The following is a 20,000-nucleotide window of genomic DNA, read 5'->3' as shown; positions in this document are numbered from 1 at the left end:
GCAACAACCGCAAGAGACAGACGCAGCGATCTAGACGGATTTTATTGTTTTAAATAATCCTGCCTTCATCAAGAAGAGCAAAGACCGTTTTACTGGTCTCTACTGGTTTCTACTGGTTTCTACTGGTCTACTATCTGCAACCACCCAATGAGTTTCCAGCGCGATGCTGACCACCACTGAACAACAGTTCAGACAGACAAGAGACCATGCCTCTGCTGCATCCAACCCAACATCAAACCCAACATCCAACACGACATCCAACGAAAACACCCACACCAATATCCAACCCAACCACCACCCCAACATCCAACCCAACCACCACCCCAACATCCAACCCAACCACCACCCCAACATCCAACCCAACCACCACCCCAACATCCAACCCAACCACCCCCCCAACATCCACCCTAACATCAAACTCAACATCCAACCCAACCACCAACATAACAACATCCAACTCAACCACCACCCCAACATCCAACCCAACATCCAACCCAACATCCAACCCAACATCCAACCCAACATCCAACCCAACATCCAACCCAACATCCAACCCAAAATCCTCCCCCACATCCAACCCCACATCCAACCCAATAACCACCCCAACATCCATTCCTACATCCAACCCAATAACTACCCCAACATCCAACCCAACATCCATTCCTACATCCAACACAACATTCCACCCCACATCCAACCCAATAACCACCCCAACATCTAACTCAACATCCAACCAAACCACCAACCCAGCATCCGCCCCAACATCCAACCCAATCACCAATACCACCACCAACCCAACATCCAACATAAAATACAATCCAACATCCAACTCAACATCAAACCCAACATCGGACCCCACATCCAACCCAACATCCACTCCTACATCCAACACAAAACCCAACCCCTCATCCAACCCAATAACCACCCCAATATCCAACTCAACATCCAACCCAACCACAAACCCAAAATTCAACCCAACATCCACCCCAACATCCAACCCAACCACCAATCCCACCACCAACCCAAAATCCAACCTAACGTCCAACCCAACATCTAATTCAACATCCAACTCCAAATCAAATCCAACATCGGACCCTACATCCAACCCAACTACGACCCCAACATCCAACACAACCACCAACCCAACATCCAACCCAACATCCATTCCTACATTCGACCCAACATCCACCTCAACATCCAACCCCACATCCAACCCAATAACCAGCCCAACATCCAACCCAACATCCACTCCTACATCTAACACAACCATCAAACCCACCACCAACCAAACATCCAACCTCACTTCAAACCCAACATCGGACCCTACATCCTACCCAACGACGACCCCAACATCCAACCCAACACCCAACATCCAACCCAACCACCAACCCAACATCCACCCCAACATCCAACCTAACCACCAATCCCACCACCAACCCAACATCCAACCAAACATCCAACCCAACATCCATCCAACATCCAATTCAACACCCAACCCAACATCCAATCATTGTAGAACTTATCCAGTCTGTGTGTGTGTGTGTGTGTGTGTGTGTGTGTGTGTGTGTGTGTGTGTGTGTGTGTGTGTGTGTGTGTGTGTGTGTGTGTGTCCAACTTAATATTCCTGTTGTTCTTTACAGGTGACATCATGTCCACTGAGGGAGGAGACAGAGTGGGGGGGTTAATAGTTGTCCGACATGGAGGATGCGACGGACGGGTGAGACGGATGAAGGGTCGATGGAGGACAGAAGTGTGTCTTCATCCTCATCCTCAGCAGCAGCTCACTGGTCGGTCTAGAATGCAGGCGTTGCTGGAATCGTCCAATCAAACCCCACTTCACCTCCAACAGGCTCCTCATTCAATAATCCAGTTTGTCTGTTACCGCGGTTACCACCAAAGTTCTGGATCATCGTCCCATCAGCACCAGACCTCTGGAAAGTTTCTAAAAGTTCTTTAAGGTGAATCGATTTCACTTCATGCATTATCTGTAAGATGATTGGATGAATCCACACGATGACATCATCAGAGGTCTGATCTGGATCCAAGTCTAATCCAGATCCAGTAATCCAGATCACAGAAAATTAATCCATTCAACCACGAGTCACATGACTGGCCGCAGACATATGACAGCCACACCTCTTCACCTCTCATCGCCCCGCCCCCCAAACCCAACCCACCAATCAGAAACCTGGCAGATCCAGAAACAAGGCAGCGCTTACCTCGATCAGGAAGTCCCCCGTCCTGAGCCCCGCCTGCCATGCCACGCCCCCCTCGTCCACCGACTCCAGGTACTGCAGGGCGGGGAAGGCGGGTGTGGGCGTGAACTCCTCAATGGGCGTGTCCGCTGTGTGGGGGGAGGGGCAGAAGAAGGGGTTACACAGATATACGAGATGTACACCCAATAAGACATCAAAGGTAAACATCATCCAGGTTCAGGTCATGTGGCACAGAACAGACGACAGGATGACCATCTCCATCTACAGACCATAATACCTCCATCTACAGACCATAATACCTCCATCTACAGACCATAATACCTCCATCTACAGACCATAATACCTCCATCTACAGACCATAATACTTCCATCTACAGACCATAATACCTCCATCTACAGACCATAATACCTCCATCTACAGACCATAATACCTCCATCTACAGACCATAATACCTCCATCTACAGACCATAATACTTCCATCTACAGACCATAATACTTCCATCTACAGACCATAATACCTCCATCTACAGACCATAATACCTCCATCTACAGACCATAATACCTCCATCTACAGACCATAATACTTCCATCTACAGACCATAATACCTCCATCTACAGACCATAATACCTCCATCTACAGACCATAATACCTCCATCTACAGACCATAATACCTCCATCTACAGACCATAATACCTCCATCTACAGACCATAATACCTCCATCTACAGACCATAATACCTCCATCTACAGACCATAATACCTCCATCTACAGACCATAATACCTCCATCTACAGACCATAATACCTCCATCTACAGACCATAATACCTCCATCTACAGACCATAATACCTCCATCTACAGACCAAGCGGTCCTGGACCAGGTTTCATTCCAGCTGTCAGACTGGACCAATCAGGAATGATCCTGACAGAAGCTCCTCCCCCTCCTCCTCCTCCTCCTCAGTCAGGATGAAGATGATGAAGAACCAGAACCCTGGACCCACGATGACCTCATGGAGACGGCGGCACGACCATGTGTGGCTCTTGATGCCGGGGGGGTGGGGGGGTGGGGGAGGGCAGAAGTGAAACCAGTCCGGCCCCCACGACACGCCCCCAGCCCCGCCCTCGACACGCCCCCTGCCCCGCCCTCGACACGCCCCCTGGCTCCCGGGGAGGTTAAACCCTCTGCAGCCTGGAGAACCCCCAGGAACAAGTGACACGTCCTATAACTCATCTCTGACTGGAGGTCCGGGGGTTTGGGGGTGGGGGGGTGGTGAGTAGGGTGGGGGTGGGGGGGTTCGAGGTCATGTGACAGCCCTAGCGGCGGCGTGTCGGTGCGGGATCAGCTCGGCTGGGTCAGCTCCCCGGGGGGGGCGGAGTGTGTCGGAATGTTCCTCTTGTTTTCCAAACCAAATCCCATCCTCCTCTCCCTCCCTCCCCCATCTCCCCTGCCCCCCCCCCGACCCCCCGTCTCTTCAAAACAGCCGCATGAACGACTAAATTTGCCTCCTGACGGTAACTGTGGCGCCGACCAATCGCACGCGGTCGTGGAACGCCACGTGGCGAGAACCATCACAGGAAACAGACGCAGCAGCTCCGGCGGCTATTTTTAGCATCGACCTGAAGCACAACATCAGAGCCGCACTGGCAGGAAGTGATGTCACAGCCCACATGTTTACCTCAACAGGACCGATGACATCACCTGCGCACAGACGCTCATTCAAAGAAGGCAGTCATGTGACCGAGGCAAGCATCTCGACATGCATAATTTAAAAATCTAATAATGAATGTAACATCGCGCTAACGTTTGTTTTTGCTGTGCTAGCTTCGGAGTTCCAATTTAGCAGTAACGAATCCTGTGGCTCCTTTAAGAAAGTAGTCATGTGACTGAGGTAAGCATCTTCACGTATTTTTGAAAACATCAAACAAAGCCTGTAAACTACGGCGGCCTGCGAGGACAATTTAACACTTTCCCAACATTTTTCTTCGTCGCTGTTTGCAGACGTTTCCTTTGCGTGAATTGTCTCCACACTGCCCCCCATCGTCCTCCAGTGGTACTGCACCGCCTCAGGCGCATCTGTTAGCTTCTCAGAAACACCAACAACATCACGTGGGATGCGCCGATTTCTAATTATTAATATTTCATTTTAATGGAAGAACTTGTGTGTTTACGTGCGCGCGCATGCGCGTGCGCGCGCGTCCGGTCACGCGCAAAACCCCTGATCCAGGATGAGCCCCACATGACACAGATGCGCACAGGCGCACGCTGCGCGTCAAGACGCGCACGGAGTGGCGCAGAACAGATAATGAAACGGTGAGACGTTAATTGCCCCTTACCTTTTGCCCCGCGAAGGACGAAGCCGAAGCCCTCGTTCTCCTTCTTCTGGAGCACCACCGTCTTCTCCTCCACCACGCAGTCGCTGTGGAGGAGATGCCGCGCGGAGCGGCCGTTAGCGCAGCCCATCATCCGCAGCATGGCCACGGACGCCCGGCCCGAGTGGAGGTTCATGCTGCTGGAGGAGCGTTAGTCCGGCCAGGGCAGGGCAGGGCGACCCCGACCCACCCCCCCCCCACACCACCACACCACCACACCACCACCACCCCTCTTCCTCCTCCTCCTCCTCCTCCTCCTCTCTCTCTACCAAGCGGTGTGACCGCGGCAGCGCGGCGACAGCATCTCCAGAAGCGCGTCGACCCGCGATGGATGAAACAATAAAAATAAAACAGAAATAAAATACAAAAATTAAATAAGTGTGGGGGGGGAGGGGGTGACAATCAAACGCCTCCCTCCCCCGACAGCAGCTGCCTCTCCGGTGCGGAGACGCGGTGTCGGCGGCGCGGTTACCCCCGCCGCTGGTGCGGCGGCTGCTGCGGAGGCTCCGGCCGGCGGTGCGGGTGGAGGAGAAGCGGCATCAGGCTGCTGGCGGGAGCGACTGACGGCTCCTGATGAGGAGAGGAGGAAGGCTGGAGCTCGCCGGGATGAGGGGGGGGTTGTGGTGGTGGGGGGGGGGAGCGCGCAACGGAGGGAGGGAGGGAGCAGAATGTGGGGCGGATGGAGGTCTGGGCGCAATGTGAGATCAGAACCGACTGGATATTTGGGGGTGTGGGGTGTGGAGGAGGGGGTACCGGGGGGTAGTATGAGGTCCGACCCCCCCCCCCCCCCGAAACAGGTTCAACCTGATTTGTTCCTCTTGAAACGGAACAACTTTAAGGACCTGAAGCCCCTCCCTGACCTCTCACCCCCACCTGAATGAACAGCCTGGAGGGGGTCGGGTGGGGTTGGGGGCGGGTGGGGGTCAAACAGCAGAACATCCTCTTCCTCAGCACAGACGGAGCCCAAAGAGCCACAAAATAAAACACAAACGGAAAATCACTTTCTAAGATTTAAAATCCACGAGCCTGGCAGCTAAAGCCTTAGCATTAGCATTAGCATTAGCGTTAGCTCACACCTGGTCTGACTTCCTGTCCAGATCCCCAAACCTGACCCTTCACCTGTTTAGTTCACCTGCATGTGCTCCAAAGGTCAAGGGTCAAAGAATGTGGAAACAAACGAACATTAAAAACAGGAGGGGGGGGGGGTACCTACATGTCTGGAGCCGCTCTGATTGGTTGATTTAATAAAGTTAATTTATTTATAACATATATAGGGAGTCTTCAATACAAGTAGTCCTCAACATACAACTGTACTATTGTAGGTTACAGGTAGTCCTCAACATACAAACACAAATGGTACAGGTTGTTCATAAGTTGAATTGTTCGTAAGTCATTATTCATTACATCATATCTCTAATAATTTAAATATCATTACTACTCTAAATACTAAAGTAATCCCATTACTACTCTAAATACTAAAGTAATCTCATTACTACTCTAAATACTAAAGTTCTATTCCCTCAGACTGACCAGAAACAATTCCAGACATTAAAACATCCCATAATATAATCCAGGTTCAGGTGGTTTAGAGTTCAGTCGTCCTGATTAGACGTAAGTTTAAACATAAAAGTCTAGTTGAGGTCGTTTCTCTGGATTAAGGTCTGTCCACCACAGATACTGGACTCTAGAAATCACTAGAAAACCTTTAGAACAGTCAGTCAGCTGATCCACTGTAGCATGTAGCTTACATGCATGTGTTTGTATGTTGAGGACTGTTTGTATATTAGAAACGACGTCAGTAAATGAAACGATTGAATTGCATTTTGGATAAATTTAAAAATAAATAATAATAAATAAAAATGGGTTATTTTGTTCTTCTTCTGCTGCCGTGCGAATGAGGAACCCTCCCTACGATGATGATGATGATGATGGTGACGATGATGATGAAGAGGAGGATTACTCTAGAAACAGACTGACTCAGCACATAATGTGTTTACTGGGTGTCAACCAATCGTGTTGGTTTTCTGGAATCAGCATAAATCTCGTCATCATCATCATCATTACCATCATCATCATCATCGTCATCCGACTCGTCGTAAGACGGGCGAGGATGAACCCAACCGACACGTGGGATGAGAGGAAGACGACGGAAAGAGAGGTGCGATAGCCTTCCTAGCAACAGTTCCCTTAGCAACGCATTCGAGCAGGAAGGCCTGCACTGCTGACACACTGAATGTGGGGTGTCAGGTTTTGGTGCAGGTGGGGACCTTTAGGAGCGATCACATGATCAGTAGATCCTCCTCTGTTGGGTTCGATGGAAACGTCCTGACGTTCATGAACGTCTCTGCACACCTGGTTGCTCCTCCTCAGGTGTGATTGTTTCCTTGTGAGCGTTGAAGAATAACCATCGCTAGCGGGGTCAGCTAACAGTTTGTCCACGCCCACAAATTAACGGATAAAAAGAAACTTCTTGAAGGAACATCACTCTTCAGCAGCACATCTTTAAAAAAGCAGCTAGTAGCCGTTAGCGGCTAACTCAAAGAAGATGAAAACCAACGCCGAACATCAGAAGAAGGTAGAACCGACCGGTCCTGTGAAGAACCACTCGTCCTCGTTTGCACTGAAGCTCGTCTTGAAGCGTTAGCGACGGGAGAGCGGAGCGGAATAACTTAAGGGTAAAGACGGCGAGGACTCCGCTAGAAGGACGCAACGACCGCCCAAACCTCATTCTAACGGATTCTTCAAGAACAGAAGAAAGATTCCAGATTGGAAAAACAAACATCTCCATGATGACAAACAGAACGTTAATGTGTAGATTCTGCTTTTGTGTGGAGCTTTAATCGTACCTGAGGGATTACTGTATTTTCCGCACTATAAGGCGCACTGGACTATAAGACGCACTGGACTATAAGACGCACCTGATTATAAGGGACACCTTCAATAAATGGCCTATTTTAACTGTTTCCATATATATGACACACTGGACAATAAACGACACTGGACTACAAGACGCACTGGATTATAAAGCGCACAGAACTATAAAGCGCACCGGATTATAAAACGCACTGGACGATAAACCACACTGGATTATAAAGCACATTGGACTATAAAGTGCACTGGATTATAAAATGAACTGGACTATAAAGTGCACTGGACTACAAGGCGCACCTTCAGTGGATGGCCAATTTTAAAACTGTTTTCATATATAAAGCGCACTGGATTATAAGGTGCACTGTGGGTTTTTAATAAAATTAAGGATTGTAGGTGCGCCTTATAACGCGGAAATTACTGCACTCCAGAAAACACAGACCTCCTGAAGCGGGAAGGTAGACCACTCAAAGGCTGGTCTCCTCCTGGTGGACGTGTGATTACCTGGAGGCGTCGAAGCTGTCGTAGGAGCCCACAGTGTAGTGTCTGAACAGCTTCCTCCTGTCGGCGCGGTCAGCTCGGGAATCTGCCAATCACAGGACAGATAGATCAATACCTAAAATGACAGGCGGCCCCAATCAACCAATCAATGCAGCGGACTGAACGAGACGGGTTTACATGGTCACAAAGTCTGGAGGGAAAGCTTCAACTCTGTCGTGTTGGAGATGGTTTTAAGGGGAGTTCTGCCTGTTTTTGAGCAAAGACACGCCCACTCTGACGACAGCCAATCAGACGTCCTACAACGGAACCTCTGGACACTTGAGGGAAGAGAAATGAAACCTGTCATCTCTTTGAGGCGTTAGTAGTGACAGGACAGACCAGATCGGGCCTTCTGGAGATGTTTCTGGATGGAGGAGTCAAACCCTTCAGCACACGGCCAGCGTGATCGGTTACTATAGCAACCAGGAGGCCCAGAGGCAAACAGGGTGTAGCTGAGTCATCACATGTCTTATATGTCAAACATTTTGACATGTATTTGCTGTAAAACTATTTTTTACAATTGCATTTATTTGTTAAAAATTAATTATTTTTCAAACAAGTTTGGAGGGCCGGATTAGGAATCCTAAAGGGCCGTATGTGGCCCACGGGCCGTAGCTGCCCCATTCCTGTATGTCAAACTTTTTGACATATATCGACATACTGTATATACATATTGTGTTGTTTTTGTAAAACATTTGTATTCTTTTAAAATAATTTAATTTTAATTTTCTTTTTATATATATGGTATACTGTGTATATATATGGTATACTGTGTATATATATATATATATATATATATATATATATATATATATATATATATATATATATATATATATATATATACATATATATTTAAAGATAATTAATTTTTTAACAACTTTAAAAAAATTAAACTTGTTTAAAACATTTATTATTTATATTAAAAAATAATTATTATATTAAAAAATAATGAATTTATAAAACAACTTAAAAATGAATATTAAAAAATAATTATATCAAAAAATAATTAACTTCTTGAACAACTTTAAAAAATTAACTTGTTTAAAAAATGTATGTGTTTATATATATATATATATATATATATATATATATATATATGGCGCATATATATATGGCGCATATATATGGTGCATATATATGGCGCATATATATATATATATATTCAAACATTTTTTATATATATTTGCAAGGCTGACTGTAAAAAAATTTACAACTGCATTTATTTGGTAAAAAATTTATTATTCTTTTAAACAAGGTTGCGGGGCCAGATTACAAAAGCCTAAAGGGCCGTACGTGGCCCGCGGGCCACAGTTCGCCCATTCCTGTGCTAAGCGGTGCGTTTGAAACACTCTGGACCGGAGGAGTGAAGATTCCTCCCGTCTTCTCTCCGTCCTCTCTGCTCTCCTCACCCTCCTCACCCTCCTTCCTTCACAGACTCTCCCACACCAGCTGTCACACAAACTCTCCTCTGATCCGGCTTACATCTTCTCATCTTTGCAGGAACATTTTTTTTTTCTCCCGCCTGATTCTACGTCTACGCGGCGTCTGATTGGACGAAGGAGGACCAGGCGAGGGATGGAGAAGAAAAAAACGAGAGAGAAACAAAGTGAGGATGGAGAGAGAGAGAGAGGACATCTACGACATCGTCACACTCCATAGCAACGGCGACCAGCTGGTTACCATGGTCACAGATCAATAGAGGCGGAGCTTTTGGTGTCAACGTGCATCACGAACATGAAGTATTCATGTTTCGCCACATCTGCATGTGGTTCTTTGTTCCTACCCCCCCACCAGGGTGTTTCTCTGGGGGCAGATGTGAGAATGAGATGGGGGGGGGGTCGACTCAACATGTGTTTGTCCAGCCGAGATAAAGCCGGGGTTTTAAAATCCCAACTGATTATGAAACCGGTTTGATCCCGTCGAGAATTCCCACGGATTATCTGCTCGGCCCGGCGTTGAGACGCGACGAGGCGTCCCGTCGCCGCGGGGACGGGTCCCTGGAGGGGGGGCCACAACAACTGATGGTGTTGCCGCAGTGATTGGAAACGATGAGCGAAGTACCGCCTCTTGTTTCCACGTTTGTCAGAGGCAGGTGAACGTGGGTTTAAGGCCCCATAACGGCAGCAATGGCGCTAATGCTAATTAGCATTAGCATTAGCAATAGCGAGGGCTCATAAAACTAATTAAATACATTTAAAATCTGAAAAATATTCAGTTTCTTAAAAGACCAGAACATCAACCCTTTGACTCCGCCTTTTACTCCATTAGCTAATGCCGATTAGCATTAGGATTAGCATTGGCGAGTGCTCATTAAATACTCATTAAATACATTTAAAATCAGAAAAATGTCAGTATTTTAAAATAATAGAACATCAAGCCTTTGACTCCGCCTTTGACTCCACCTTTGACTCCGCCTTTGACTCCGCCTCCATACTGTGCTCCTATTCAGGCTTCCTTTGCAGGCAGACTGGGGGGCAAACTGGATGAGGCCCCACCCCCACGCCAAAGGCTCGCCTTAAAATATGTCACCAAGAAAGAAGCCAAAAACTATGGTGGGGGGTTTTCTCTCCATCTGCCTCCACCATCGACCCCTCATGGGGGGGGGGGGGGGCAACAGCAACAGTACACATTATGATCATGTCAAGAGTTAAACAGTCAGAGATCAGATGAGGATGAGGAAAGAGGAGGCAGGGCCTTCACCATGCTGGGGGGGTGGGGTGGGGGTGGGGGGTTGTAATGTTTATGGGGGAGGGAGCTAGCGTGATATGTTCATTAGCGTTCACCCAGGGGATGTCAGAGCACAGCTGAGTTAGCAGAGCAATGTAGCATTTAGCTCTGTTCACCACAGCCGGGGGGGGAGAGTAGATAGAGGAGCAGAGAGGAGCAGAGAGGAGTAGAAAGAAGTAGATATAGGAGCAGAGAGGAGCAGAGAGGAGTAGATATAGGAGTAGAGGAGTAGAAATAAGTAGATATAGGAGTAGAGAGGGGTAGAGAGGATAGATATAGGAGCAGAGAGGAGTAAAGAAGAGGAGAAAGGAGTAGATACAGGAGTAGAGAGGAGTAGAGAGGATTAGATATAGGAGAACAGAAGAGTAGAGATGAGTAGAGAGGAGCAGAGAGGAGTAGATATAGGAGCAGAGAGGAGCAGAAAGGAGTAGAGAGGAGTAGAGAGGAGTAGATATAGGAGCAGAGAGGAGCAGAAAGGAGTAGAGAGGAATAGATATAGGAGCAGGGAGGAGTAGAGCGGAGTAGAAAGGAACAAAGAGGAGTAGAAAGGAGTAGATATAGGAGCAGAGAAGAGTAGAGAGGAGTAGATATAGGAGTAGAGAGGAGTAGATATAGGAGCACAGAGGAGTAGGAGCAGAGATAGAGAGAGTAGATAGAGAGGTAGAGAGGAGTAGAGAGGACTAGAGAGTAGTAAAGAGGAGTGGAAAGGAGTAGAGAGGAGTTTAGAGGAGTAGAGAGGAGCAGAGAGGAGTAGAGAGAAGTAGAGAGGAGCACAGAGGAGCATAGGAGCAGCTGATGGTGTGGACAGAATGAGGTCATGTGGATTCAGATCGCCTCAGGAGCCTTCGGCTCCTCCTCCTCCTCAGACTCACAGCTCCTCTCCTCGGTGGTCTTGGCCGGGACCTCCTCCACACAGTCAGCTGGAAACCAGCCCACCAGGCCGCGGGCGCTGCCCTCCCAGAACCCCCCCTCTCCGATGCTCAGGACTGGAGCCATGGAGGAAGAGAGAGGAGGAGTTAGAATCAGAGGAGGCAGACTGCAGGAGGAGGACGTGAGGAAGGGGCTGGTTCTAACGCACCAACAGCAAGCAAGGAGACTACTGGTCTGAACCTGAACCTGAACCTGAACCTGAACCTGAACCTGAACCTGAACCTGAGCCTGAACCTGAACCTGAACCTGAACATGAACATGAACCTGAACCTGAACATGAACATGAACCTGAACTTGAACCTGAACTGAACCTGAACCTGAACCTGAACCTGAACTGAACCTGAACCTGAACCTGAACTGAACCTGAACCTGAACCTGAACCTGAACCTGAGCCTGAACCTGAACCTGAGCCTGAACCTGAGCCTGAACCTGAACTGAACCTGAACCTGATCCAAACCTGAACCTGAACTGAACCTGAACCTGAACCTGAACCTGAACCTGAACCTGAACTGAACCTGAACCTGAACCTGAACCTGAACCTGAACTGAACCTGAACTGAACCTGAACCTGATCCAAACCTGAATCTGAACTTGAACCTGAACTGAACCTGATCCAAACCCGAAACTGAACCAGAACTGAACCTGATCCACATATGAACCTGAACCTGAACTGTACCGGAACCTGATCCAAACTTAAACCTGATCCAAACCTGACCCTAAACCTGAACCGGATACAAACCTGAACCTAAACCAGAACTGAGTGTCAACCTGATCCAAATATGAACCTGAACCTGAACTGAACCTGATCCAAACCTGAACTGAACCTGATCCAAATATGAACCTGAACTGAACCTGAACCTCAACTGAACCTCATCCAAACCTGAACCTGATCCTGATCCTGAACCTGAACCTGAACCTGAACCTGAACCTGAACCTGAACCTGAACCTGAACCTGAACATGAACCTGAACTGAACCTGAAACAAACCTGAACCTGAACCTGAACCTGATCCTACAGCTCGGCCACGATCCTGTTTCAGGTCAGTGTTTCATGTTTGTGACTTGTGGCGTCGCTACGGTAACATTCTTCTTCTTCCAGACGCTGAGGAGGCTGACCCCCCCCCCCCCCCGTGCTGAACCAACCAAACCAAAGCCTGACCTTTGACCCGGTCGCTCTTGTAGAGGTTGATCTCGCCCTCCGCCTGCGCCGTGTGAGGACGAACCACCACGAAGTGTCTCCCGGGGACGGCGCTGTACAGCTTCTTCCTGGGACCGCCTCCTTCGCCGTGACCGCTGGGGCTGATGGGAGATAGACGGAGGCCGTGAGGACCCAACGAGACATTCAGGGAGAATTCACCAGTTCCTCACAGATGCATGCTGGGAAATCAGTTCAACCTTTGCACAAAGATGAAGCGTGTGCTTCAACACGGATGAAATTAAAGTCAATAGAGGTCAGAAAAAATGTTTTTTTCAGTTTCATCAGCGTTCGGGTCGTTCCACGGAGAATGTTCAGATCGCATCTTAGAATTTTTTAGTTGTTATAACTTTTTTTAAAACGTAAATCGTATTTTTCAAGCTCAGAAAACTTTTTCTGAAAGTCTTTTAGTAATTTTTAACCAGAGATCAGAATCCCTTTTTCTTACTTTGTTTTTTCGTCGAGCTGGAAAATCAAAAAGCAATATGGCAGAAATTCTGGATATGCTAACGGCTAACACCACAGTTAGCATGAAATTACATGAGAAAACTACATGATTTATACAAATCTGAAAATGAATAAGGTTTTTTTTGGGGGGGGGGTGTTTGTGACGGAGCGGAGATGTTTTGTTCTGAAAATTTTGAAATCTTTATAAATATTTCATCAATATTTTCACCTCTGTCATGTTGACCAATCAGAATAAAGTGATCCTTTAGCTCCTCCTACTGTTTGTCTCCAGTGTGAGAAAAAAAACAAACTAATGGCATCAGAACTTTAAGCCAAAAAAGTTCAAATCCAATAAACTAAATGACAAACTGGAGACACATCTGGATTAGAACCAGAATTAGAACCAGAATCAGAGACAGTCAACGTAAAACAAAATAAGGGAAAAGTCCGACGCATCTACAGCGTTTTTTTCATTCTAGTGAACTAAAATAAATTTGAATGAAAATCTGAGACTTCTCTAAATAAAAACATTAATAACATAAAATATGTAAAAGGCGACTCCACGGTTTAGTTTCTCAAAGTTTGGGTTTGAGTCCCACTCAGAATGAGTCTGAATTCAAATCTGGAAATAAAATAATAAAGTTCTGAATCAATCTGACCGAGAGCTGCGAGGGATTCTGGGTAGGAGACAGTGTCACATTGACAGATGGAAAGGAAGTCAAATATTTTTAAGATACCCCACAGGAGGAAGAGTGTGATGCATGAGGAAGGGTTGAAGCGCCTGACATGAGGAAGCAGCGCCTCGCTGTGGTCGAATGGCGCAATTACACCTAATAGACGGAGCGAACGGAAAACACCAGTGGAGACTTTAATCTATGGATTAAACTATTAGAGTCAGAGTAAAATAAAGGTTTGATAAATAATCTGAGACTCGTGAAGGAGTCGGATTAAATCCAGCAGCTGCTGAACTTCTTCCCTCCAGAACCGATCATCTGGAGTCAAACCGGACCACCGGCTTCAGGACGATCTGAGACCTTTAAGGAGTTGGAGACAGAATGTTCTCTGTCGTCATGGAGACGGTGAGTAAGGCGGGAAGTGTCACACGGAACTTTCACAAGAGGAGGTCCAGGGACTCACGGAGAACAGGAGCGAGGGCCTGGGAGAGAAGGAAGTGGGTCACCTTGTCCTGTAGACCACGCCCCCCCCCGCCCCCTTGAACCCTGATGGGCCTCTGGGACTCGACCCCATTCAGTACCAGCAGGAGGAGGGGCGTTTAGAGGACGGGGGAGGTCAGTCATTGGTCGCTTTGGTAGTGGGAGGGGTTAACCACAAACCAGAGTGGATGTAGGCAAAGAGGCGGAGCCAGGTTAGATAACACCACCTGAGTTGACAGGAAGGGGCGTGTCAGTCAAACACAAGCGGGATTGGCCGGCATGGATGGGGGCGTGGCCTCTGAGAGCACAGATTCACATGTAAATTATTTCCGTCTTGGTTGAGGTGAACAGTTTTGCTGATGATGTCACTGTTTCTCGTCCCACGCCACCTCACGTACGTTTAAGTTGAGCTACGTGACCCCAAAACCTTCTGTTGGCTTCTCAGCGACGCTCATGAATATTCATGACAGCTCGCTTTCAGCTGCCGTCGGATGGGATCGACGCCGTTTCCTCGTCGGCTTCACTTTCTGACGGATTGAACCCGGCCCCCCCCCCACATCAGCTGAGACGCAGGAACCGTCATCCAGCTTCCCCCTTCTTCTTTCTTTTTTGGAAATTACCCAGATGGCTTTGAGGTGCTAATTAAACAGCGTTGATTAATACCAGCTGTGCATAATTTGTGCTATTATTGGATGATCACCCGAGACGAGGAGCGAGGGGACGAGGGAGGACGAGGGGAGGAGGAAGAGGAGGAGGATGGAGGGGGGGGTAGAGAAACATCCCAGATTGGGAACATTTACGTGTTTGTGGTCTGTTTGAGACGAACAGGTGGGGCGTCGACCCCACGTCCACCCGGCGTGGACCTTCTGTCGTGTCTTTTATTCCCCATCATCTATGGATCTGGAGTCGGTCCTGATGCTGCGGAGCATCTCATTTATAACCACATCCTGCTGGGAAGCTGTTGCTATGACACCCAGGCCTGACTGACAGCTGTCACTGTGTGCTGGTGTGTGTGTGTGAATGTGTGTGTGTGTGTGTGTGTGTGTGTGTGTGTGTGTGTGTGTGTGTGTGTGTGTGTGTGTGTGTGTGTGTGTGTGGGCTCACGCCGTCGTGTGTGTCAAGTGGGAGCGGAGGGGAAGCCACAGAGATGCTGTGGAGAGAGTGGGTGGTGGATGGAGATGAGAGGAAGCAGAGCTCAGTCGGGTGAGGAGAGCTGGGATCGTGATGCTGAACCCAATCCTGCGTTTTAATTGGTTGAAACGGTTTCCTCTGGATCGTGTCATCAGCTGCGTTTAATGACCTGAATGATGCTCAGAGGAGCGGACGCACCCCCCGCCCCCCCCAGAGGACGAACCGTCCCTTTAATTCAATCAAACACGCTCAGCGTTTAGCGCTAACGAGCTTCTGGACCAATGGGAACCAGAACTGGAACCAGAAAAACTTTGAACCAGTCGGGACGGTGGAATGTGAGCAGCGCAGAAAGCGACAAACAAACAAACAAACAAACAAACAAACAAACAAACAAACAAACAAACTGGTAGAAAACAACAACCTGAGACCTGGTAACGCCACCGAACAACAGAAGAGACTATGTTAAAACTTTATTGACCCCATTACTGGGATCAACGAGGACCCACCACTAAAACCAGTTCAAAACCAGTTCAAAACCAATTTAATACCAGTTTAAAACCAGTTTAATTCTAATTTAAAAATAGTTCAAAACCAGTTCAATACCAGTTCGAAGAGTCATTCTGGCGGAATAGAACTTTCCTATTTAGAGCAGTATTGACATTACTTTAGTATTCACAGTAGTAATCCCATTACTTTAGTAGAGTAGTAATCCCATTACTTTATTATTTAGAGTAGTAATCCCATTACTTTAGTATTACAGTAGTAATCCCATTACTTTAGTATTTACAGTAGTAATCCCATTACTTTAGTAGAGTAGTAATCCCATTACTGTTGTATTTACACTAGTAATCCCATTATTTTAGTATTTAGAATAGTAATGACATTTAAATGCCTGAAATTGTAATTAAAGACTGAAATGTAATAAATAACAACTTGTGAATAATTCAACTTATGAACAACCTCTAGGAACCAGTAGTGTTCATATGTTGAGGACTTCCTGTTTTTTAAACTACGATGACATCATCACTGATAGAGAGATATCATGCCTCAGTGTGGATGTACAAATTCATTCAGCTGTCAACTCGAACCCATGATGCTAACAGTATGCTAACAGGAGGCTAACAGGATGCTAACAGGACGCTAACACTTCCAATCCAGTTCACACCCGAGGAGCAGCAGCTAAGTCAACGTGACGCTCGTCGGATGAAGATGAAGAGGAGGATGTCAGGAGACGTCTCGTCGACCATCAAACCGGCTTTCCCTCCGCTAACATGTCAGAACACATGAAAACGTCCTCCCCCAGTTCTCCAGCCCTTCATCTCGTCGATGCTCCTCTTCCTCTCCACCCCTCCCTCGGGGCATCTATTCTTCAGCGACCCCCCCCCCAACACGTCTTTATCCCACAGCCTCATCTTCACATCTTTTCTGCGGTTATACCCTCGACATCGGAGTGGGTAGTGTTGGTACAGCCAGCGTGTCCATCTGCCAACCGGGAGGAAGAGGAGGAGGAAGGGGAGGAGGAAGAGGAGGAGGAAGAGGAGGAGGAGGAGGAGGAAGGGGAGGAGGAAGAGGAGGAGGAAGAGGAAGAGGCCAGGGAGCATGTGTCTTAAGCGGGATTGACAGTTACACCACTTCGAGTCGAGATAAACGACCGTCACACTTTAATCCTCTGCCGGATCACATGTTCACACACACACACACACACACACACACACACACACACACACACACACACACACACACACACACACACACACACACACACACACACACACACACACACACACACACACACACACACACACACACACACACACACACACACACACACACACACTTGGAGACGGAGGAAGAATCCTTATATGAGGCACACATGCTGCTAATATACAAACTTGCGAGTACTTGCGAAGTGTCTGCAGGGAGCCATAGCAACGGTTGCCATGGTTCATGTAGGAAGCCAGACTCTTTTGATGGCGCGTTTCCCAGAGGAAGCCGTCATACATCGGCTCGTATGGGGGATGGTCGGATGTGGTCTCAACGTACGTTCTCAACCGACATCTCTGACCGTGGAGGCCCTCAGAGGACAAGTCCACATGACGGACCTGACGGACCGGTCTTATTATGGGCTGCAACGACCTCCAGGCAACACAAACCGACTCAACTCAAGACTGGAGCAACTGGGAAACCTTGGTTGGACAGGACCAGAAAGACTCACCCAATCTAAACCCTGTTCACCCCCCTTGAACAGCCCCGCCCTGATTCAGGAGCTCCCCATTGGAGGTCAGGGTAGTCCATCTGTAACGACCTCCAGGCAAACAAAACTAACCCAACTTAAGACTGGAACAACTGGGAAACTGGGTCAGGACCAGAAAGACTCACCCAATCTAAACTCTGATCACCCCCCCTTGACCCCCCACCCCCGACCGGATTCAGGAACTTCCTGTTGAAGGTCAGGGTAGTCCATCTCTAAAGACCTTCAGGCAAACAAAGTCAACCCAACTTAAGACTGGACTTGAAAACTGGGTCAGGACTAGAAAGACTCCCAAACGTACTTCTGATCATCTTGATTCAGGATCCTCCTATTGGAGGTCAGGGTTGTACTAAAGTTCAGTCATGTGACCCGAACAACTGATGGAGTGATGACCTGAGACCTCAGGACCTCTTCAAACATCTCGTAGATGAAGAACCTTGGTAACATCTTTTGGTCAACCTAACCGGACCCCTAACTGGGAGGAGACACGTTAAAACTCACCTGGCCTGCCGCTGTGCCCGTCGGGCCTCCTCCCCCAGCCGGCTGAGGGAGGGCGACCGGCTTCTCGCCCCCCTCCCCATGGTCCGGACCACCACGTTGCCATTAGGGCTGCCGCTGGGCATCTGCTGGAGCAGCTGGGGTGACAGGCTGCGGTGCAATGTGGAGGAGCCAGGCTGCGAGTGAGGGCCCCTGCCGTGCGGGTGGGGCTGGAGGGTGGGGGCCCAGCCGCCAGGGGAGCCGTGCTGCTGGTGCTGCTGGTACTGGCCCACCGATAGGTTGTTGTCGCTGTTGGAGCGCAGGAGGACCCGCGGCGCCGCTAACGACGAGGACGACTGCTCGTTTCCTGAAGACGGACCCCGGCGGCGTTTGGAGTAGGCGGGAGCCTCACGGAAAGGCACTGGGGAGGGAAGGAGAATCTGAGAGTCAGCATTTCTTTGGACAGGAAACAACAATGAGATATTTTTATCAGTTAGACGTAAAACCGAGTTACAACTGACTGCATCTGCCTCCGTGGCAGACCCCTGTTCAGACCCCTGTTCACCCCCGAGGCCCCCCAGTTGAGGGTGGATGGTGAAATGAAATTCATTTCGATTCAATTCAAAAAACTTTATTTGTCCCCAAGGGGCAATTGCAGGCACAGAAAGCAGTATTGGTGCAAAGAGCAAAATGTAAAGCGCCCCCGGAGACGACGAGGTCCCTCAAAGGCGCTCGTCCTCAGTCTCATCAATTCCTAGAACCTGGAAACCAGAAGCTCCACCAAACTGGACCAGTTCCACCGGTCAGGTTTTCTCAGGTCAAGTAGTCTCAAACTGGAACTAGATCCAATGCAGTCCCAGACTGCAACATCCTGCGACCACCACGCCAACACTGACAACAACAACACATCACCGCTTTGGAGCGGAGCGTAAAAAAAACCAGTGGAAAAAACTCTGTTGTTGGTTTTATAGTTTGTTTAGTTGGTTGTTTAGTTGTTCTGTTGGTTGTTTAGTTGTTCTGTTGGTTGTTTAGTTGTTCCGTTGGTTGTTTAGTTGTTCTGTTGGTTGTTTAGTTGTTCCGTTGGTTGCTTAGTTGTTCTGTTGGTTGTTTAGTTGTTCCGTTGGTTGTTTAGTTGTTCCGTTGGTTGTTTAGTTGTTCCGTTGGTTGTTTAGTTGTTCCGTTGGTTGTTTAGTTGTTCTGTTGGTTGTTTAGTTGTTCCGTTGGTTGCTTAGTTGTTCTGTTGGTTGTTTAGTTGTTCCGTTGGTTGTTTAGTTGTTCCGTTGGTTGTTTAGTTGTTCCGTTGGTTGTTTAGTTGTTCCGTTGGTTGTTTAGTTGTTCTGTTGGTTGTTTAGTTGTTCCGTTGGTTGCTTAGTTGTTCTGTTGGTTGTTTAGTTGTTCCGTTGGTTGTTTAGTTGTTCCGTTGGTTGTTTAGTTGTTCCGTTGGTTGTTTAGTTGTTCCGTTGGTTGTTTAGTTGTTCTGTTGGTTGTTTAGTTGTTCCGTTGGTTGCTTAGTTGTTCTGTTGGTTGTTTAGTTGTTCCGTTGGTTGTTTAGTTGTTCCGTTGGTTGTTTAGTTGTTCCGTTGGTTGTTCATTGGATTTTTGTGACATTCTGGTTGATTTGTTGTCAGCACGATTATTAGAAAACATAATCTGAGCTGGGCTCAAAACAAATCCATTCAACTTCTGTGGGTTTA

At 48.0% G+C, this 20,000-nt stretch overlaps 1 protein-coding gene across 2 annotated transcripts in view; it reads right to left on the bottom strand.

The window, feature by feature from the left end:
• Positions 1 to 20,000, bottom strand: part of shank2b (SH3 and multiple ankyrin repeat domains 2b) — a 116,679-nt gene that overhangs the window by 23,118 nt on the left and 73,561 nt on the right. For both annotated transcript variants that reach the window (XM_068313899.1, XM_068313908.1), the window contains exons 12-17: positions 18,331 to 18,727; positions 12,811 to 12,950; positions 11,597 to 11,710; positions 7,959 to 8,040; positions 4,551 to 4,633; positions 2,220 to 2,344 (exon numbers count right to left, since the gene is read on the bottom strand). In XM_068313899.1, coding sequence (XP_068170000.1) covers positions 2,220 to 2,344; positions 4,551 to 4,633; positions 7,959 to 8,040; positions 11,597 to 11,710; positions 12,811 to 12,950; positions 18,331 to 18,727 — 941 coding nt within the window. The remainder of the gene's footprint in view (positions 1 to 2,219; positions 2,345 to 4,550; positions 4,634 to 7,958; positions 8,041 to 11,596; positions 11,711 to 12,810; positions 12,951 to 18,330; positions 18,728 to 20,000) is intronic.

Source organism: Antennarius striatus, chromosome 1 (genome assembly GCF_040054535.1).
Source record: "Antennarius striatus isolate MH-2024 chromosome 1, ASM4005453v1, whole genome shotgun sequence".
NCBI lineage: Eukaryota > Metazoa > Chordata > Actinopteri > Lophiiformes > Antennariidae > Antennarius > Antennarius striatus.
Note: the sequence above shows the minus strand (reverse complement) of the source record. Positions and strands in the feature narration are given on the sequence as shown.